Raw genomic sequence first — 17153 nt, forward strand, 5'->3', positions numbered from 1 at the left:
TTCGTCCCGTCCCGTTGAGTCACGCATCTCCGGCATTGAACTGGCGCGGCCACAGGAGAAGCGTCGCGGGCGGTGCCCTCATACGGCGAGCCGCTTGAATGCCGACGCCCGTCAGAGGTCACATTTGTTCTTTAATAAGGAGTGGCCGCTCTACAACGACATGAATGCAGTTAACTAACGCTGTGCGGGAAGCGCGCGCAGGAGGGGGAGGTTTTGGGTGGGCCAGGGTGATTATAATCATGCGAAGTAGCGTACGGACTACAACAAACATTCAAGATGTTTGTCTCCTATTTACGAAAGAAATCGCGTCCGGACCGCTCCGCAGACCGACGAAGAATTGCGTTGAATGGTTTTTACGGTCGAAACGGTTGCGGAAGATTTACGGGTCCGTTTTGGAGATGTATGGTTTTAGAGGACCGGATAGAGGTTCTCTAACCACATTTATCTTTCCCTAATAATAAAGCAGGGACTGCTTCTGCCGTATGTCGTCATCACTTTTACACAAAAGTCCCTCCGCTTCTGAGTATTCAACCCGCAATCCTGTTTTAAGTGGATGCTTTCAGAAAACGTTTCGTTCTTACACAAAACCCCCCTGCATTTTTTTCTATTCAACCCAATATCCCTTTTTACCTGAATCGGCTATTCTCCCGCAACAGGCTCGTCGGCGACCCGTCGCCGTTCCTGTTCGGCGTCACGAAGCCCGTCGCCAAGGTAGACCTGTCGTGGAACGAGCTCGAGTTCGACATGACCGGCGTCAGTTTCCCGCACCACCTCACGTTCCTGCACCTCAGCCATAACCGGATCAATGGGAGCGTGGCCAAGTCGCTGATGGACGTGAAGCTGGAGCACTTCGACGTCAGCTACAACAACCTCCGCGACGAGATCCCGGTGGGGGGGTTCATGTCGGCACACGGGGCGGAGAGCTACGATCAGAACAGGTGCCTGTGCGGCACGCCTCTGCCCCCTGCACCACGGGCATGCTAGGTCGGTAGTCTGTAGAGATAATCGAGGTTTGTGCATGGATGAGTGGGTGTGGCCTGTGGCTGTGGCAACAGACGACACTGATGAGCGGGCAGCACACATGTTTGTGGGTTAGTTCAAGTTATCGTCGGTAAATTGCACGCTCCACAAGCTATACGGGAAATTACGGGCAAGGACTAATTACAGGCTGAGTTGGCTTAACGGGATTGAAAACAAGCAGAGTGAGGCGGGACCATCCCGGTTGAAATCAGGGGGTGGGGCGAAGAGATTTAAGGAAAGAGTCCATAATTGTGTGTAAGGGTCCGTACGTCTAGAATTATTGCTCCCAGACAGAAAACCTGTGTTCGATCCCAAGTTCTCCCGATTTTTCTCCCTTTTCTCTTGATTGCATGCAAGCGCAAGATAGAACGGCCTCGTCCAAGTGCCATCTTATCCGTTGGGCTACACAATTTCCCAATATCGACCCAGCCATTTTATTCTTAAACCTTTTGGGCAGATTCAAGTATTTTAAAAAATATTCATATATTTCTAATTCTAACTTGAAATTCAGAAAGTTATGTATGAAAAGCACTGAAAGAATGCATACATATGATATTATCTTGTATGTTACACCCTTAATCAATACTTTTCTCCATATGGGGTATTTGAAAATACCTATTCATTATACATGTCCTTACAGATTGATTGTTTTCGATGAAGATATCTAACATGGTTGCAAGCAAATTAAGCCTTGACTTGGATTACAGTTGCAAACACACATATCAACAAAACAAAACTAATTCGCTTATGCACGTGCTACCATTGAATATTAAAGTGTAATTTTGCTATTTTATGCATTATTTAGTTTCTTTATGAGCAGCACATTATTTTTAGGTATCATTAAGAAGGAACACCACAAAGACGTGAATGGATACCAGTAACTAAGTAGATATTTATGTTGTCTAATAAACTCGATACAACTGTAGTTATTTAAAAAATCATCCCGCCTTTATATATGCGCATTGTGAAAGATTTCTTATGATTTCTTGGTGTCATCGAGTGTTTGTATGGTGGTTGATTTATTTTCTCCTTTTGTAACGCACGAGCATTTTTCCTAATCTCATTTAAAGAAAATACAGAAAGAAAAGGACAAGAAACCCAGAGGAGATGGCCAGCTATATATGGAGGCTGACACGCGAGATCGCCGCAGGTTTGGCGGTCTCCGTCGGCGACGGCGACTCCACAACGCCTCGATTCCCGAAAACGAACGGGCCAGCGTACCGACGTCGCGGCAGAGCAGCAAACAGCGACAAATCTCCGTGTCAGGATTAGGATTACCCCCATCAACCATGTAGTATGAACCTCCCGTTGCAGCATACGATACAGACATGCACGTGCCGATGTGTTGTCTGCCCTGGGCACGCCCGCAGCATCCGATGCCCCGCTCCTTCAGCCAGCCAGCACGCACTCCAGCCAGCGGCCGACATCAACATGGCCCCGTGATCGACCGACACAGCGTCCGCGTCCGTGGCACCGCGCGCGCGCGCACGGGCAGGCCGGGAGAGCCCGGCGAATTTCTCCGGGGGCTCGTGCTGCTCCCATCCAAACGCAAAGCCACGGCCGGGCACCACACATTGCACTACGTACGTACGCACAGGCACAGTGGTAAAGCGACAAGAGGTGGTCAGAGCCGGTAATCCCAGACCAGGCTGGCGGATGACAAAAGCCCCACAGTGAGACAGTACCTCGCCTCGCCTGCCCTGCCCTGCCCTGCCCTGCCCGGCTAGCTGGATTAACGAGAAGAGATTGCAGCGCCAAAGATTTGCAGTTGCATCTCGTGGCGGTACCGCTGCTAGTTCGTGGTACCAGCGTCCATGGCAGCGGTACATGGTTAAACTAAACCGGGCCAAGACCACGAGATTCTCTCGGCCTCGTGCGTGGGCGACGGCACCGGCAGGAAGCAACGAATGTTTTCTTCACCCGTCTCGTCCGTCGTTGGTTCCTCGAGCCGGTCATGGCATCCGCGTCCGTTTCTTGCTACCCGGATCACCACCACTACTCCAACTTTAGTTAATTGATTCTACTGCTAGGGTGGGTTCTCTTTTTAGGCTGTGTGATTTACTTGCAGCAGCTAGCTACTTGTACAAGTACTGGTACTATACTGTACTGGTACTAGTGGTGTTTGGTGCCTCGGCCTCCTCCTGGGCAGTGGGCAGTGGGCACCTTCCCCTCTTCCTCCATTCCTCCTCCCTCCCTCCCTCCCGCACTGCCCGCCCTTCACTGCTCCCTGCCCCTCCCCACACGGGCCCGCGATTGCTCATGGCGTGCTACCCAAATGGCGGTCAGGCTCCCTCCTTTTCTGGCGCTCTAGGGGCTTCTTGCGGGTGCGGGTGCAGCGCCGCGACGGAGCCGAGGTGGCTGTGATCCCCTTGCCTCTGCGTCTGCACTTGCTACGAGCTTGTGCGTTCGGGCGACGGCGAGATGCGGCGTCCTGCCTGCGCGGTGGTGCTGCTTCTCGCTTCCCTTCTTGGATCCACAGGTGACAAGTGTTTTAGCATTGCTCCAGCGTCGCTTCTTTCTTCTCCCCCTCTCTTCAGCTTTCATGGTCTAGTTAGTTTGGGTGGGAAATTGGGGATCAAATGGCGTGTACCTGCCGAACAATGCGAATGCTTGCTTGTTTCTCCATGATTTCCCCCCTCGGCTGAGCACTTTGATGGGGAAACTTGCGGGTTCAACAAATTTCTGCGAATGCGCAGGCTGGCTAGCTGATCTGTGGCTAGGAAAATGCAGTTCACTGTTTTTTTACTCACGATTTCAGCAAACCATACGAGAGTTTTCTCAAGCTAGACGGAATTAAGAGCATGTGCTCATTACTTCTGAATTTCCATCAAGAGGGACGGCGCAATGTCGGCGTCTTGGCATTTCCCTGTCTTTGGCTGTCACCGCAACTGCGAGCCACTTTAATTGCGTCACATGTGCTTGCTGCCTCATCTAGCTGTGTTTTTTGGCCGTAATCTTGCAAGAACAATTAAGAATTTTTGGCGGCATGCGTCGGATGATGCATCACTATGTGCCATTTTCATGTTGCATACTTTCAATAATTGCTCTTGCTTTGCAACTTTTGTGCTGAAAAGACACTGGAGATTTGCCCCCGATAGCAACCTGTAGATTGCCTGATACTCCACTAAAACTCTGAGCTTAGTTATTGCACAGTTACTAGTGTACACTGCACACTTTACTTGTCCCTCGATTGAATCTGTGTTCTTCACTCACACTCTAGGTACTGATCTGGCACCTGCTCCCGGGGTTGGTAGTTCGCCTGTCGATCAAGGACAAGCCCCTAGTCCTCCTGGACCTTCCTTCGCACTAGGTCCAGTAACTCTTTCATCAGGTAGCTCTGAATTTTCAAAGATCATCAGCGACATTGATGTGCAGGACCTTACATTGACCTGTTGCAGCACCCCCTGCTTCATCAGCAAGCCCTCCCCTCCAGAAGGGGGCTGCTAGCCCCGCAGTTCCGGCTGAACCGGCTCCGGTAGCCCCCCCTAAAGGTAGCTCACATTCAGTTATATATGGCATTTCCAGTCCTGATGTGTGCATCACTAACTGGATCTTATGTAGGTTCTAATGCGCCTCCTCCGGTCGAGTCTGTGCTGCCTCCAGTCGTGTCTGTGTCTCCTCCAGCTGAGTCCGCGCCTCCTTCGGCTGTGTCTGTGTCTCCTCCAGCTGAGTCCGCGCCTCCTCCGGCTGTGTCTGTGTCTCCTCCAGCTGAGTCTGCGCCTCCTCCGGCTGTGTCTGTGTCTCCTCCGGTTGAACCTGCTCCTCCTCCGGCTGTGTCTGTGTCTCCTCCGGTTGAACCTGCTCCTCCCCCTGCTGTTACTGAGGTGGTGCCCCCGGCAGCAGCTCCTCCGCCGCAAGCTACAGCTGGAAACCCCACACCAATACTTCCTGGGTCACCTGCATTGCTACCTTCAGTTCAGGCTCCTGCGCCATCTGTGGCTGTGAAGCCTAATCTGCCACTAGCACCTCCTGCTTCACTACCTTCAGCTCAGGCTCCAACTCCATCTGTGACTGTGAAGCCTAATGTGCCACTGGTGCCTCCTCCTTCACTATCTACAGTTCAGGCTCCTACTCCATCTGTGGCTGTGAAGCCTAATGTGCCACTAGCGCCTCCGCCTTCTGTGAACAATCAACCAGGTAGACCAATTGGATCAGGTATATATTCTGCTGGTAACTATTCATAAGCTTAGGTTCCCGAATTCTTGAAAAGTTCATTACAGTTGTGCAAATGTGTGCATTCGCTCATTATTAACCCCTGCTTTCTCCCTCTCTAGGTAATGATGTCCCTCCGTATCCGCCACCTGAAGGCATTTTCCCGGCAGTCCCTCCTTCCACTTCAGGTAAATTACTTACATGGGGTAGATCAAATTTGACAAGTTGCATATGTTTTACCATTTACCGTTCTTCTTAGTAGTTCCTGCGGAACATGTGAAACCTCCGATTTCACCACCTATTATCGCACATGCACCTCAACAAGCACAAGCTCCAAATGCCGAGCATAACAGTGGTGAGCATTAAAAAAAATCTGTTGCTATTTGTTTGACAATGTTCTTACATGTCATTTGTTCTTAGATATTGAACTCCATGTTTATTGTAGGAAACACGGTACCCCCAGCAAATACTTCCCCTCCTGCAAGTGCTAAGAACCATGACATTCAACGTGCACCTCCACCAAAGGAACCTAGTACTGCACCGGTTCACAAATCACCAACTAGAGGTAATCTCAAAAAAATAAATAAATTTGGCAGCTTGTTTGTGAAAGACAATGTATCTTGACTACTGAAATTCCTGATTTCAGGGTTTGCGCCTGCAGCTAGTCCTCTGCCCCACAACACAAATATGCCTACACTCCCGAGGAATGCATCAACGGTTCCGCATGCTCAACCCCCATCGTTAGGGGTAGCTCCTAAACCAGCACCCACTAGCAGATCTCATCCTCCGACACCAAGGAAAGGAGAACGCCCATCATTTTCCCCATCTTACCCACCACCCCATGTTCAAGGTTCAGCATAATGCCTCTTGAAAAACCTAGCTATTATCTATTGTGAGTGTTAAGATTCTCAAAAGTTCAGTGTTATAGGTCCCGAGGTCTCACGAGCTCAACCTCCACAGCAGGTTGGCGCTAAAAGGCAAAATCATCATGCACCTCCACCGATGATTCAAGGTAATGGTAGTTCTTCCTTCTATAAAACATTGGTTTCATTTTCTGAAGAAAAAAAACATTGGTTTCATTTTGTACTACTAAGACTTTCATTTTTTTTCCTGTCCAGGCCATCCAAACCTCCATGTGCATCCTCCATCTCCTCCACCAGTGTCACCAAAGGACCCCTCTAATGGCAGCAAAAGTACTTTCAAGCCTTCTTGCTTTGCCTTGTTTAGTATTTGTCTCCTGATTTCAGTACAGATCTTTGAAGCTTCAGTCATTTTCAGGACCTCGTGTTTCTCCTACTCTTCCACCAATTCCTCCTGAAACAGAACCCAAAGCACCATCAACTCATCCTATTTGGACATTGCCCCCACCACCACCTAATTTAGGTACATTTATCTTTATGTATTCTCGTACTTTTGTCCTTTCAAACTTTATATACTGGATCTGTGCATATTGGGTAATACTGATGATTCTTACATAGTGAAGCGTTAATATGCAGATTGCAAATCGTTAGTGTGCCCAGAGCCTCTAACAGATCCACCCGCAGGAGCTCCATGTGCTTGTGTTCTACCAATTAAAGTTGGAATCCGTTTAAGTGTGGACCTTTATTCATTCTTTCCGTTAGTTTCGGATTTTGCTGACGAAGTGGGATCTGGGGTAAACATGGCACGGCGGCAGGTTCGTGTTATGGGCGCAAATGTGGCTGGCGATCAACCTGACAAGACAGTAGTTCTTGTGCATCTGGTACCAATGCATGTGAATTTTGATAAAGCTACTGCCTTGTCGACATTTCAAAGCTTGTGGAGCAAAAAGATTTCTCTCAAACCGTCAGTTTTCGGGGACTATGAGATTCTCTATGTTGTCTATCCAGGTATGCATTCTTTGCTTGTGTCCTTGGGCTCTCTTATTTGGTTATTTGTAGTTGGCCAATGCTACCAGCTATTTTCAGTATACTGTGGTCATTTGATTGATCTCATAAACATCAGTGGATTCAGTACGTCATGCTCATCAACTGTTCAGCATTTTGAACTTCTGCACTAAGAGTTTCACAAAAGATTTGTATTTTGTTCAGGGCTTCCTCCTTCTCCGCCTTCAGCACCAAATGCTGGTGCATTCGGTAACAGCAGAAATGCAAGGGCAATGAAGCCCCTGGGGGTTGATGTAGGAGGACCCAAAAGAAAAGTGAATGGGAGCGTAATTGCTATTGCTGTTCTATCCACTGTTATAGCATTGATTATTTGCACTGTGGCTGCATGGTTGCTGATACTCAGATTCAGGGATTCAGATGACATGGCTCAAGGATATCCACATAGTGCAATTCCAAAGATTTCCAGGTCTTCCGGTATGTGTACATGTCCTTCTAATATTTATAATCATATTATATTGTGATGTTACTTGCCTTAGCTGTTCGATTGACAGCAGAACAATAGCTGGACATTTTCAGCCAAGTGTGTCCAGTTCCAACTGGCTATTGAATTCAATGTGTCCTATAGGCAAATATTTCCAGTAATGCCCTTTGGGAGGGAATACCGTATAATTGGCATATTTTATTGTGCCGCATGAGATACAGCCTTGGCCTTTGATGCAGCATATGCTTTCTAACATCCCATATAGGAAAATTGCATCCCATAATCATATTTTCAATATTTTTGTCCTGGTCGCATACACTGATTTGTACCTATAAAATAGACATGTAAAGCCACGACGATGTTATCCTCGTATAATCCTTTCACAGACCCCACCTGATGTGGCAACTTCTAGCACTGGGTCTGTCTATAGAAAATTGAAGCTTCATTATCCCCAGCCTCGGCACCATCCTTCATGTAATGTCTACCTTATTGAACTGGAAATCATTAATGTTGCGAGGATTAAATTAGCCACTGCCTCTAAATTTGGGCACTATTCTCAAGTGTTCACTTATGGGATCATTGCTAAATTTATAACGGAGCATCTTTCTCTCAGCTCACTGAGAAAGTGTTACTTCTAAGTGGATGATTTTGAAAGTTGATTCTTGATCTAACGGTTAATTCAGTAGCTGCAAATGTTAGAAATTAGGTTTAGAGATGTGCAGCTGGTCAGTAAAACATTTCTAGACCCAAAGTTGCACAAACGTTTTTGTGCTATCGTAGACTTGATGATTTGGAACTCGGTTGACCCAGAAATAAAAATTACTCTGGCGAGTGATAAATATCAAATCTGTATATGCCAAGCATATTTTTCAGATAATAATAGGGCAGAATGGAAAATCAATTTTATTGTTTTTTCTCGAAAAGATAAAAAAAAAGGATAACCCCGGCCTCCACATCATTGTGATGCACACAGCCAACTTTTTAGTAAAAAAGATAGTCCACATTTCAAATGCTAACGCACAGCGTTTATGGTAGCATTTCAGATGAGGCGTTTTCACTTCTGACCGTCCTGTATCATTTTGTTGTTAAAGTAATATCTGTCCATTTTTACCAGCAACAAGTTTCCATCCTGAGATACCTCATGATTGCAGGGACATGTAACACACTTTTAGCTGGTCGCCGTAGTACACAATCAGGCCCATCAAGTTCACTGGGGTCAAGTATGGCAGCATACGCAGGGCAAGCAAAGACATTCAAATTTGTTGAGATAGAAAAGGCTACAAATGGCTTTGATGATTCGTTGATACTTGGGGAAGGTGGCTTCGGATGTGTGTACCAAGGGACACTTGAAGATGGAACCACAGTTGCTGTAAAGGTTCTGAAAAGATTTGATGGCCAAGGTGAACGAGAGTTCTTGGCAGAGGTTGAGATGCTGGGACGCTTGCATCACCGAAATTTGGTCAAGTTGTTGGGCATATGCGTAGAGGAGAACGCGCGGTGTCTGGTATATGAACTTATTCCAAATGGAAGCGTTGAGTCACATTTGCATGGTAAGCATGTTATTGCAGATTTAACTCCGCCAGCATATAGAAGTGTGAGCAGTTGATTGAAACTAACCACTTAATGTGTTGGCTCATTGTAGGTGCCGATCGCGAGATAGCTCCACTTGATTGGAATGCACGTATGAAAATAGCCCTGGGGGCAGGGCGGGCACTAGCATATCTACATGAAGACTCAAGCCCTTGTGTGATTCATCGTGATTTCAAGTCAAGCAACATACTGCTAGAGCATGATTTCACACCAAAAGTATCTGACTTTGGACTGGCCAGGACTGCGAGGGGGGAGGGGAACCAGCACATCTCCACTCGTGTCATGGGAACATTCGGGTACGCACTATCTCCTCCTCACCGTCTTGATATAATTTTAAACATGATATGATATCCTGTCTTTCTTCTCAGCTATGTTGCACCGGAGTACGCCATGACGGGCCATCTTCTTGTCAAGAGTGATGTATACAGCTATGGTGTCGTATTACTTGAACTTCTCACAGGTAGGAAGCCTGTGGACATGTCTCAGCCCGCGGGCCAAGAAAGCCTAGTCGCATGGGCTCGCCCGTATCTAACAAATGTGGTGAGCTTACGTCAAGCTGTTGATCCGCTTCTTGGCCCTAATGTGCCACTGGACAATGTGGCAAAGGCAGCTGCTATCGCATCAATGTGTGTACAGCCTGAGGTTGCACACAGACCGAGCATGAGCGAAGTTGTGCAGGCCTTGAAACTTGTCTGCAGCGAGGGTGATGAAGGCCTTGGTTCGGGAAGTTTCAGCCAGGAATTGGCGGCCCGCACCACAGCGGCTTACGATGTAACTGGCATGGAGGCAGAGAGGGTGCTATTATCTGAGATGTTTGGCTCAACACCTGTCTTCACTCCAGCTGCTGATTCAGGTTCTTTCCGCATGCAGTCCAGCTCTGGTCCTCTGATGACAGGCACGAACAAGAAGTTCTGGCAGAGAATGCGAAACTTGTCGAGAGGTAGTATGAGCGAGCATGGTAACTCGCCAGATTTTGAGACGCAATCACAGTGTAGCAATAGGTGAGTTTTTGTTCTTCTGTCCAGCTTCCAGCCCCGACTAGGCGGGTATTCAGATGACTGGACATAAAGAGTTTGAAGACCTAGTTTGTGTACATTACACGTGTGGAGATAAAGGCTATATATAGTTCAGGATCATCACAGTAGCAGACCGGATCATGAGTTACGACGGATCACCAGAGGCTTGTATAAGATCTGCTCAGATTTGGTTATACATTTGGTTTGATTTAACGGGTACTGCCGTACTGCTATGTGGCCATACACAGATACGCCTGCCATTCGACTTGTACTGCTTCTCTTTTTTCGGCATGTCAGTTTGAGTTAGTTTGTTTCCCCCTTTTTGTATGGTTAGCTGTTCGGTAGGATTGGCAATGTATATATAGATTTGGAGTTTCGGACACATTTGTCCATGTGCATTTGCTTCAAAGAAGATGATAGCTTCTCAGTGTTGTGATTATTTGCTGCTTCACAACTTGTTTTACTAGTCAACCTCTTTTCTGAAGAAACTATGCAGTCTAACTCTGACAGGTCTTCTTTCTCTCCTCTAGTCAGAATACATCAGTTCTTAGCTACTTATTTGTTGCTGCGGAATAACTAGCTAAGAGCTGATGTATTTTGAATAGGAAACTTGGATCTGTGCATCTACAAAATACACTAAAGCAGAATACATGAATTTAGCTCTTAAGGGCATTTTATTTTCCTGAAAAGTTTAACTTCATTTTCTAGCAGTGGATCAAAGGTTTCAGCTTGACGAGCAAGTTTCCTAACACTTTTTGTTCATTTCCCATCACGGTTTTTTCTTCTTCTCCATTTTCCCTTTCCGCGTGGTGTGAAATTGATGCCATCACATTGTGACTACTGAAGCATAATACTCCCTCCGTTTCAAAATAAGTCTCTTAACTTTATACTAGCTCTAGTATAAAATTGTACTAAGCTTGAGACACTTATTTTGGGACAGAGGAAGTATTTATTTAGTCCTTGATTAATTTTTTGAATTATTGAATTCTCAGTCCTTGATTAATAAACAGACTAATATCACAGACTGTTAGAGCTGGCAAAACTAAAGCCTTGGGGATCAAAACCTGGATCACGAAAAGATAATCAGAAGCATTCAAGAAAGATACCCTACTCCGTCCAATACTTGTCGGAGAAATGGATGTATGTAGATATATTTTAATGCTAGATCATCCATTTTCTAATAAATACTTTCGGAGGGAGAGGGTACGTTTGAAGTGAGTATGCTTACCAGGAAAAGGATCCCACGGATTTTCTTTGCGGCTGTCAAGAATCCAAGATGCACGAGCTCACTGCTTACCTGGTACTAGTACGAGTAGTTTGTAGGAGTCTGTTGGACGGGGGCAAGAGGAATTGCCGGCGGTTGAAGCGTTGCAGAGTGCGGGAGGACCAGAAGGAGGGACGGCGGCGGCCGGCCGAATCGAAGCCGGCGACGGCGAGGGCGGAGGCGAGTCCGACGAGCCGGAGCTAGGCCCAGCCCACCACGAGTTTGCCTCCGCTCATCTAAAGCCCGGCCCAACCAAAGCCCAAGGCAGCGACGCAAATGAGTGCTGCTGGATTCCGTCAGGGCCCGCTCGCTCCAGCCGTCCAGCGCGCTCCCTGCTTCTTTCTTTGCGCCCCGCCCTAGCACGGCGCCGCACCAGCCCGCGCCGCTGGCACTCCGCCTGGTCCGGCGACCAGCTCCAACCAGCGCTCGAACCTCGACCGGCGACCAGCAGAGCTTCGCGCGGCGCCGCTCGGCCGTTCCTTCTCCGAGTCGAGCCCTCGCCGCCACCGCCAGGCCAAGGGGCGCCGCTGCGGCTGCGGCTGCGCTGGAACCTCAAGTCACCCCCCCTGCCGCTGGAGAACGCAACTTGTTGATAACCGGAGCAAAAATCAATCCTTTCCTCCTCCTCCAGCCGGCAGCGACCCAGCCGTGGCCGGTGGCCAAGTGGCGCAGCGGGGCTGGGCTAGTAGGCAGGGACGGGCGATCATCAAGCACCGGAAGCGGCGGCGTGCGCGTGATTCAGCGAGTCCCTCGCCCCCTGCTGGTAATCTCGTGTTTTCCTTGCTTCTTCCTGCCCAAGCCCAACTTGTGATGTCCATGTGTCAACGTTTGAGATGGATGTGTTCTCAATCTGAATTTAACTGGAGTATCTGAACTTAAGCACTAAATTCGCAGTCCGTTCTGATTTGCATTTGATGAGTAGCTTATTCAACTCAGGCATGTACGAGTAGTATATTTTGTAAGCAATGTGGACAAGAGAAACTCGACAAATTTCATTTCAAACTGAGCTCAGATACATTGTACAGCATGAATGCTAAACCCAGGACAGTCTAGACTAACAAGCTTCTGAACGAAAGAGATAACTAGATTGCCTGTGAGCTTTGTTTTACGCACGCAAAGACATGTTCTGATCCGGACTTTGCCCCTGCTGACATTATGGTGTAGCTCTGCCACAGTAAGGCTCGAGGGCGTGCGTGTGCATTTATTTTCTTGATCTTCTTTTCTGCTCCTTGCATCAATTTGTATTAATTGAAAGACTATTTGTATGACACCTCCTTCTCATTTTTTTTTATATTGTACAGTGATGCGATGGCTGCTTTGAGGGATTAGTCTGCATACTATTATGCTTTTCTACTTGCAAAAGGTCACAAAACCAATCAGGGTACGGTTCAGCTCAGTTGCAAATGCAGCAGGCTTTTGTCGAGATGTTTCGCCTGTTCATTTCGCTGCCCTGTTAAAGGAATGCAGGTCTGTGAATGCAGTCCATCAAGTTCACCAGCAGCTAATTTCTTCGGGTCTTCTTTCTTATCCAGCATCGTTGTTGGAAGTGTCGTTTCCACCATTGCCATCTCAACCATTTTTATCACCAAGATCTTTGGGTACTGGTGTTGTAGCTGCTTATCTTGCGTGTGGCTCCACACATGATGCTCTCTCAGTGTTGGAGCATGTTGTACCGTCTCCAGCCGTCTGGTGGAATCTACTCATCCGAGAACACATCAAAGAGGGTCACCTTGACCATGCCATTGCGGTATCTTGTCGGATGCTGCGTGCTGGAACCAGACCGGACCATTTTACTCTGCCGCATATACTAAAGGCCTGTGGAGGGCTACCCTCGTACCGCTGTGGTATCACATTCCATGGACTTATATGCTGCAATGGCTTTGAGTCAAACGTCTTTATATGCAATGCATTGGTGGCGATGTATGCCCGCTGTGGTTCACTGGAGGAAGCCAGCCTGGTGTTCGAGGAAATAGCTCAGAGGGGAATTGATGATGTCATATCATGGAATTCAATTGTTGCAGCCCATGTTAAACATAATAGTCCACGGACCGCGTTGGATATGTTTTCGAAAATGGCAATGATTGTCCATGAGAAGGCTACAAATGATAGATCTGACATCATTAGCATTGTGAACATTCTTCCTGCATGTGCTTCTCTGAAGGCACTACCTCGAACTAGAGAAATTCATGGAAATGCCATTCGGCATGGTACATTTCCAGATGTTTTTGTAGGCAATGCTCTGGTTGATACTTATGCAAAATGTGGTTCAATGAAGGATGCGGTAAAGGTTTTCAGTATGATGGAAATCAAAGATGTTGTCTCTTGGAATGCAATCGTGACTGGGTACTCCCAAAGTGGGAACTTTGAGGCAGCCTTTGAGACTTTTAAGAATATGCGCAACGAAAACATCTCATTAGATGTGGTGACCTGGACTGCTGTAATTGCCGGGTATGCTCAGAGAGGATGTGGCCAAGAGGCACTCAATGTTTTCCGACAAATGCTCTTTTCTGGGTCAGAGCCAAATTCTGTCACAATCATCTCTGTGCTGTCTGCTTGTGCTTCCTTGGGAGCACATTCTCAGGGTATGGAAACACATGCCTACTCTCTGAAGAATTGTCTTTTATCTTTGGATAATCATTTTGGTGGTACTGACGATGAGGAGGATCTCATGGTGCACAATGCATTAATAGATATGTACTCAAAGTGCAGAATCTTCAAAGCTGCACGTTCTATATTTGACTCTATACCCCGAAAGGAACGTAATATAGTGACTTGGACTGTGATGATAGGTGGATATGCACAATATGGGGACTCAAATGATGCGCTTGAGCTTTTCTCACAGATGCTCTCGAAACCACACGCAGTTGCCCCAAATGCATTTACAGTTTCCTGCATTCTGATGGCCTGTGCACATCTGTCAGCCCTGCGTGTGGGTAAGCAAATCCATGCTTATGTGGTTCGTCAACATCAATATGAAGCATCTACATATTTTGTGGCAAACTGTCTTATTGACATGTACTCGAAGTGTGGTGATGTGGATACAGCTAGGTATGTATTTGATGGCATGTCACAAAGGAATGACATTTCATGGACATCAATGATGGCAGGGTATGGGATGCATGGTCGTGGCAATGAGGCCCTGGAAATATTTGACAAGATGCAAATGGCAGGCTTTGTTCCTGATGATATATCATTCCTGGTTGTTCTATATGCTTGCAGCCATTCTAGAATGATTGATCGAGGCCTGGATTACTTTGACAGCATGAGCAGAGATTACGGTGTGGCTGCCAGTGCAGAGCATTATGCTTGTGTCATTGACTTGCTGGCCCGCTCCGGGCAGATAGATAGGGCATGGAATATTGTCAAGGACATGCCAATGGAGCCTACTGCAGTAGTCTGGGTTGCATTGCTTAGTGCCTGTAGAGTACATTCAAATGTAGAACTTGCTGAATATGCTCTTAACAAGCTAGTTGAGATGAATGCAGAGAATGATGGATCTTACACTCTCATCTCCAATATATATGCTAATGCAAGGCGTTGGAAGGATGTAGCCAGAATCCGAAACCTGATGAAGAACTCAGGGATTAAGAAGAGACCTGGTTGTAGTTGGGTCCAGGGTAAGAAAGGAACTGCGTCGTTCTTTGTTGGAGATAGATCGCATTCTCTATCCCCTCAGATCTATGCTCTTCTGGAGAGATTGATTGACCGCATTAAATCTATGGGTTATGTCCCTGAGACAAATTTTGCACTCCACGATGTTGATGAGGAGGAGAAAAATAACCTTCTTGCTGAGCACAGCGAGAAGCTTGCTCTCGCATATGGCCTCCTCACAACTTCCCCTGGTTGTCCAATAAGGATCACAAAGAACCTGCGCGTTTGTGGTGATTGCCACAGTGCTTTCACGTACATCTCAAAGATTGTTGATCATGAGATCATTGTGCGGGACTCCAGTCGCTTCCATCATTTTAAGAATGGCGTGTGCTCTTGTGGTGACTATTGGTGATGGCTTCTTAGGCTGAAGCATAAACTGAAAGTGCATTCCAATTGGTTTTTGTACACAGAATGTACTGATGTACCATTCTTTGTTACTGATTAGCCGCTGAAGAGTTTAATAGTTTCTCCTCGCGATTACTATTTCTTTACTAATATTTCACAGTTCTCTTAAGAGGCATCACCTGCAGAGTGTTTATATTTTCTCACATCTTCATTTGTTATGCTGATTTCATTAGAAAAGTATAATCAAAATCTATTATTTTCTTGAAAAATATGTTTTATCTGGGTATATTTCAGAACTTTACATTTGATCATTAAAAGGTAAATCAATTATTATTGGTCGGATGCTTGATTGTCATGCCTATCAAAATCATGAAAATAAGTTAGGTACTGTGTACCATTCCATTGGTCCTAATTCTCTGTTCCAGATGGATTTTGCTCATCATTGGAGGTGGTATAGTGTTCTGCTGGAGTTCTCATGATTCTCATTAAGTAACTGTTGTCAGCTGGGAAAGAACAATGTTATGTACTCCGCATAATTTTATCATGCTGAACTGCTGATAATATGAAATCTCAGGCCGCGGCACATGTACTATAGCAAAATCCATCTCACAATACCTGCTTTGTATATTTCTTCTGGTTATTCATGTTTCTCCTTGCCTGAGCTCGGTCGTCATTGAGCGGCCCGATGTGCTCCTGTTTGGTTCTGACCTCATCAAGTTTTTGCCCTAGCGTGCTGTGATTTCGTCTGTTGTGTTTTGAGCGGAGAGGTTTCTTAACAAATCAGGAAGCTCTGATAAAAGAATCTGAAACAGAAGATTGACACCATTTCAGAAGGGTCATCCTGCATTTCATTCAGGATTTTCATTCGCTTCCGATTCGATGAGAGCATCAGCTATGACTGTTTTTTTTTCTTTTCGTAAGACCAAAAACCAGGTTCCACCATTTCAGTGACAACGGAGCAGAGAGTTTCAGCATCCGTTATTCAACAAAAGAAACATATGCAACTAGCTACCACCTACTGGTAGTCTGGTAGCTTTTTTTTTTTTTTTTGCAATTATCCGTGTTGTGAATCAAAAAGGAACCAAACAAGTTTGTAAAAAGAAAGTATCCTGAATAAAACTGGTCAAATAGTATCGCGTTGCAAAACATGGGGGCATGGTGATGAGGTGGCCTCAACTGGTTGGGAAGAAACATCTACCTTTGTTCACAACAGAGCAAACAAGAGAGAAAAAACATGTATTCAAAACTCCTTTTGGATATTCAGGAAAGCCCTTATTATTCCCAATAAGATTGTCCGATAACAGTCCAGTCCAAAGCTCATTCTGTTGCACTATAGTCCGATTAGCCGCTCAGATGGAGAAAGTTGGACATCCCATTTTCGAAAACCAAGCACTTCTTATCATACTTGCATATTATAAGCTATATGTCTCAATTATAGATTTGTACCTTTGGGAACGATAAACCTTTAGATTACCAAAGAGAGATGACTTTGGCAGGATAACATTTCAAGTGAATCCCCTGCTTATTTGGTGGGATTGTTAAGGTATTACATATGACTAGCATAGTGCCCATGCGTTGCTACGGAGGCAACAGAAAATAACTTGATCATATGTTACTATATGAACAATAAAAAGTAAACATAATTTCTGAAATAATTTTAATTGTTTTGTACTATTAATCATTAGTTATGTGCAATGGCAACCTAGGCTACGACATAATTACTCGATGCAATAATATAGACAAGATAATGATATCAATTAAGGCTTGTT

At 46.1% G+C, this 17153-nt stretch overlaps 2 protein-coding genes across 5 annotated transcripts; both read left to right on the forward strand.

Moving 5' to 3' along the window:
* Positions 1-2971: 2971 nt before the first annotated feature.
* LOC123442886 (proline-rich receptor-like protein kinase PERK9) lies at positions 2972-10563 on the forward strand. Of its 4 annotated transcripts, none has more exons than XM_045119058.1 (16): positions 2972-3499; positions 4241-4351; positions 4419-4511; positions 4582-5175; positions 5295-5360; positions 5432-5527; positions 5618-5737; positions 5819-6022; positions 6101-6184; positions 6291-6365; positions 6451-6555; positions 6669-7040; positions 7242-7511; positions 8670-9068; positions 9161-9404; positions 9477-10563. In XM_045119058.1, the coding sequence occupies exons 1-16, from the start codon at positions 3442-3444 to the stop codon at positions 10111-10113; spliced, it is 3528 nt and encodes a 1175-aa protein (XP_044974993.1). In that variant the 5' UTR covers positions 2972-3441; the 3' UTR covers positions 10114-10563. The 4 variants fall into 4 exon arrangements, with proteins under 4 accessions (XP_044974993.1, XP_044974994.1, XP_044974995.1 ...); XM_045119059.1 differs by having other exon boundaries at positions 5435-5527; XM_045119060.1 differs by having other exon boundaries at positions 4582-5157.
* Positions 10564-11708: 1145 nt separating this feature from the next.
* LOC123442887 (pentatricopeptide repeat-containing protein At5g16860) lies at positions 11709-15553 on the forward strand. The gene is made up of 2 exons (XM_045119063.1): positions 11709-12151; positions 12690-15553. Exon 2 carries the CDS (start codon positions 12731-12733, stop codon positions 15389-15391), a length of 2661 nt encoding a protein of 886 aa, XP_044974998.1. The 5' UTR covers positions 11709-12151; positions 12690-12730; the 3' UTR covers positions 15392-15553.
* The last annotated feature ends 1600 nt before the right edge of the window (positions 15554-17153 follow it).

This window comes from Hordeum vulgare, chromosome 3H (assembly GCF_904849725.1).
Source record: "Hordeum vulgare subsp. vulgare chromosome 3H, MorexV3_pseudomolecules_assembly, whole genome shotgun sequence".
Lineage (NCBI taxonomy): Eukaryota > Viridiplantae > Streptophyta > Magnoliopsida > Poales > Poaceae > Hordeum > Hordeum vulgare.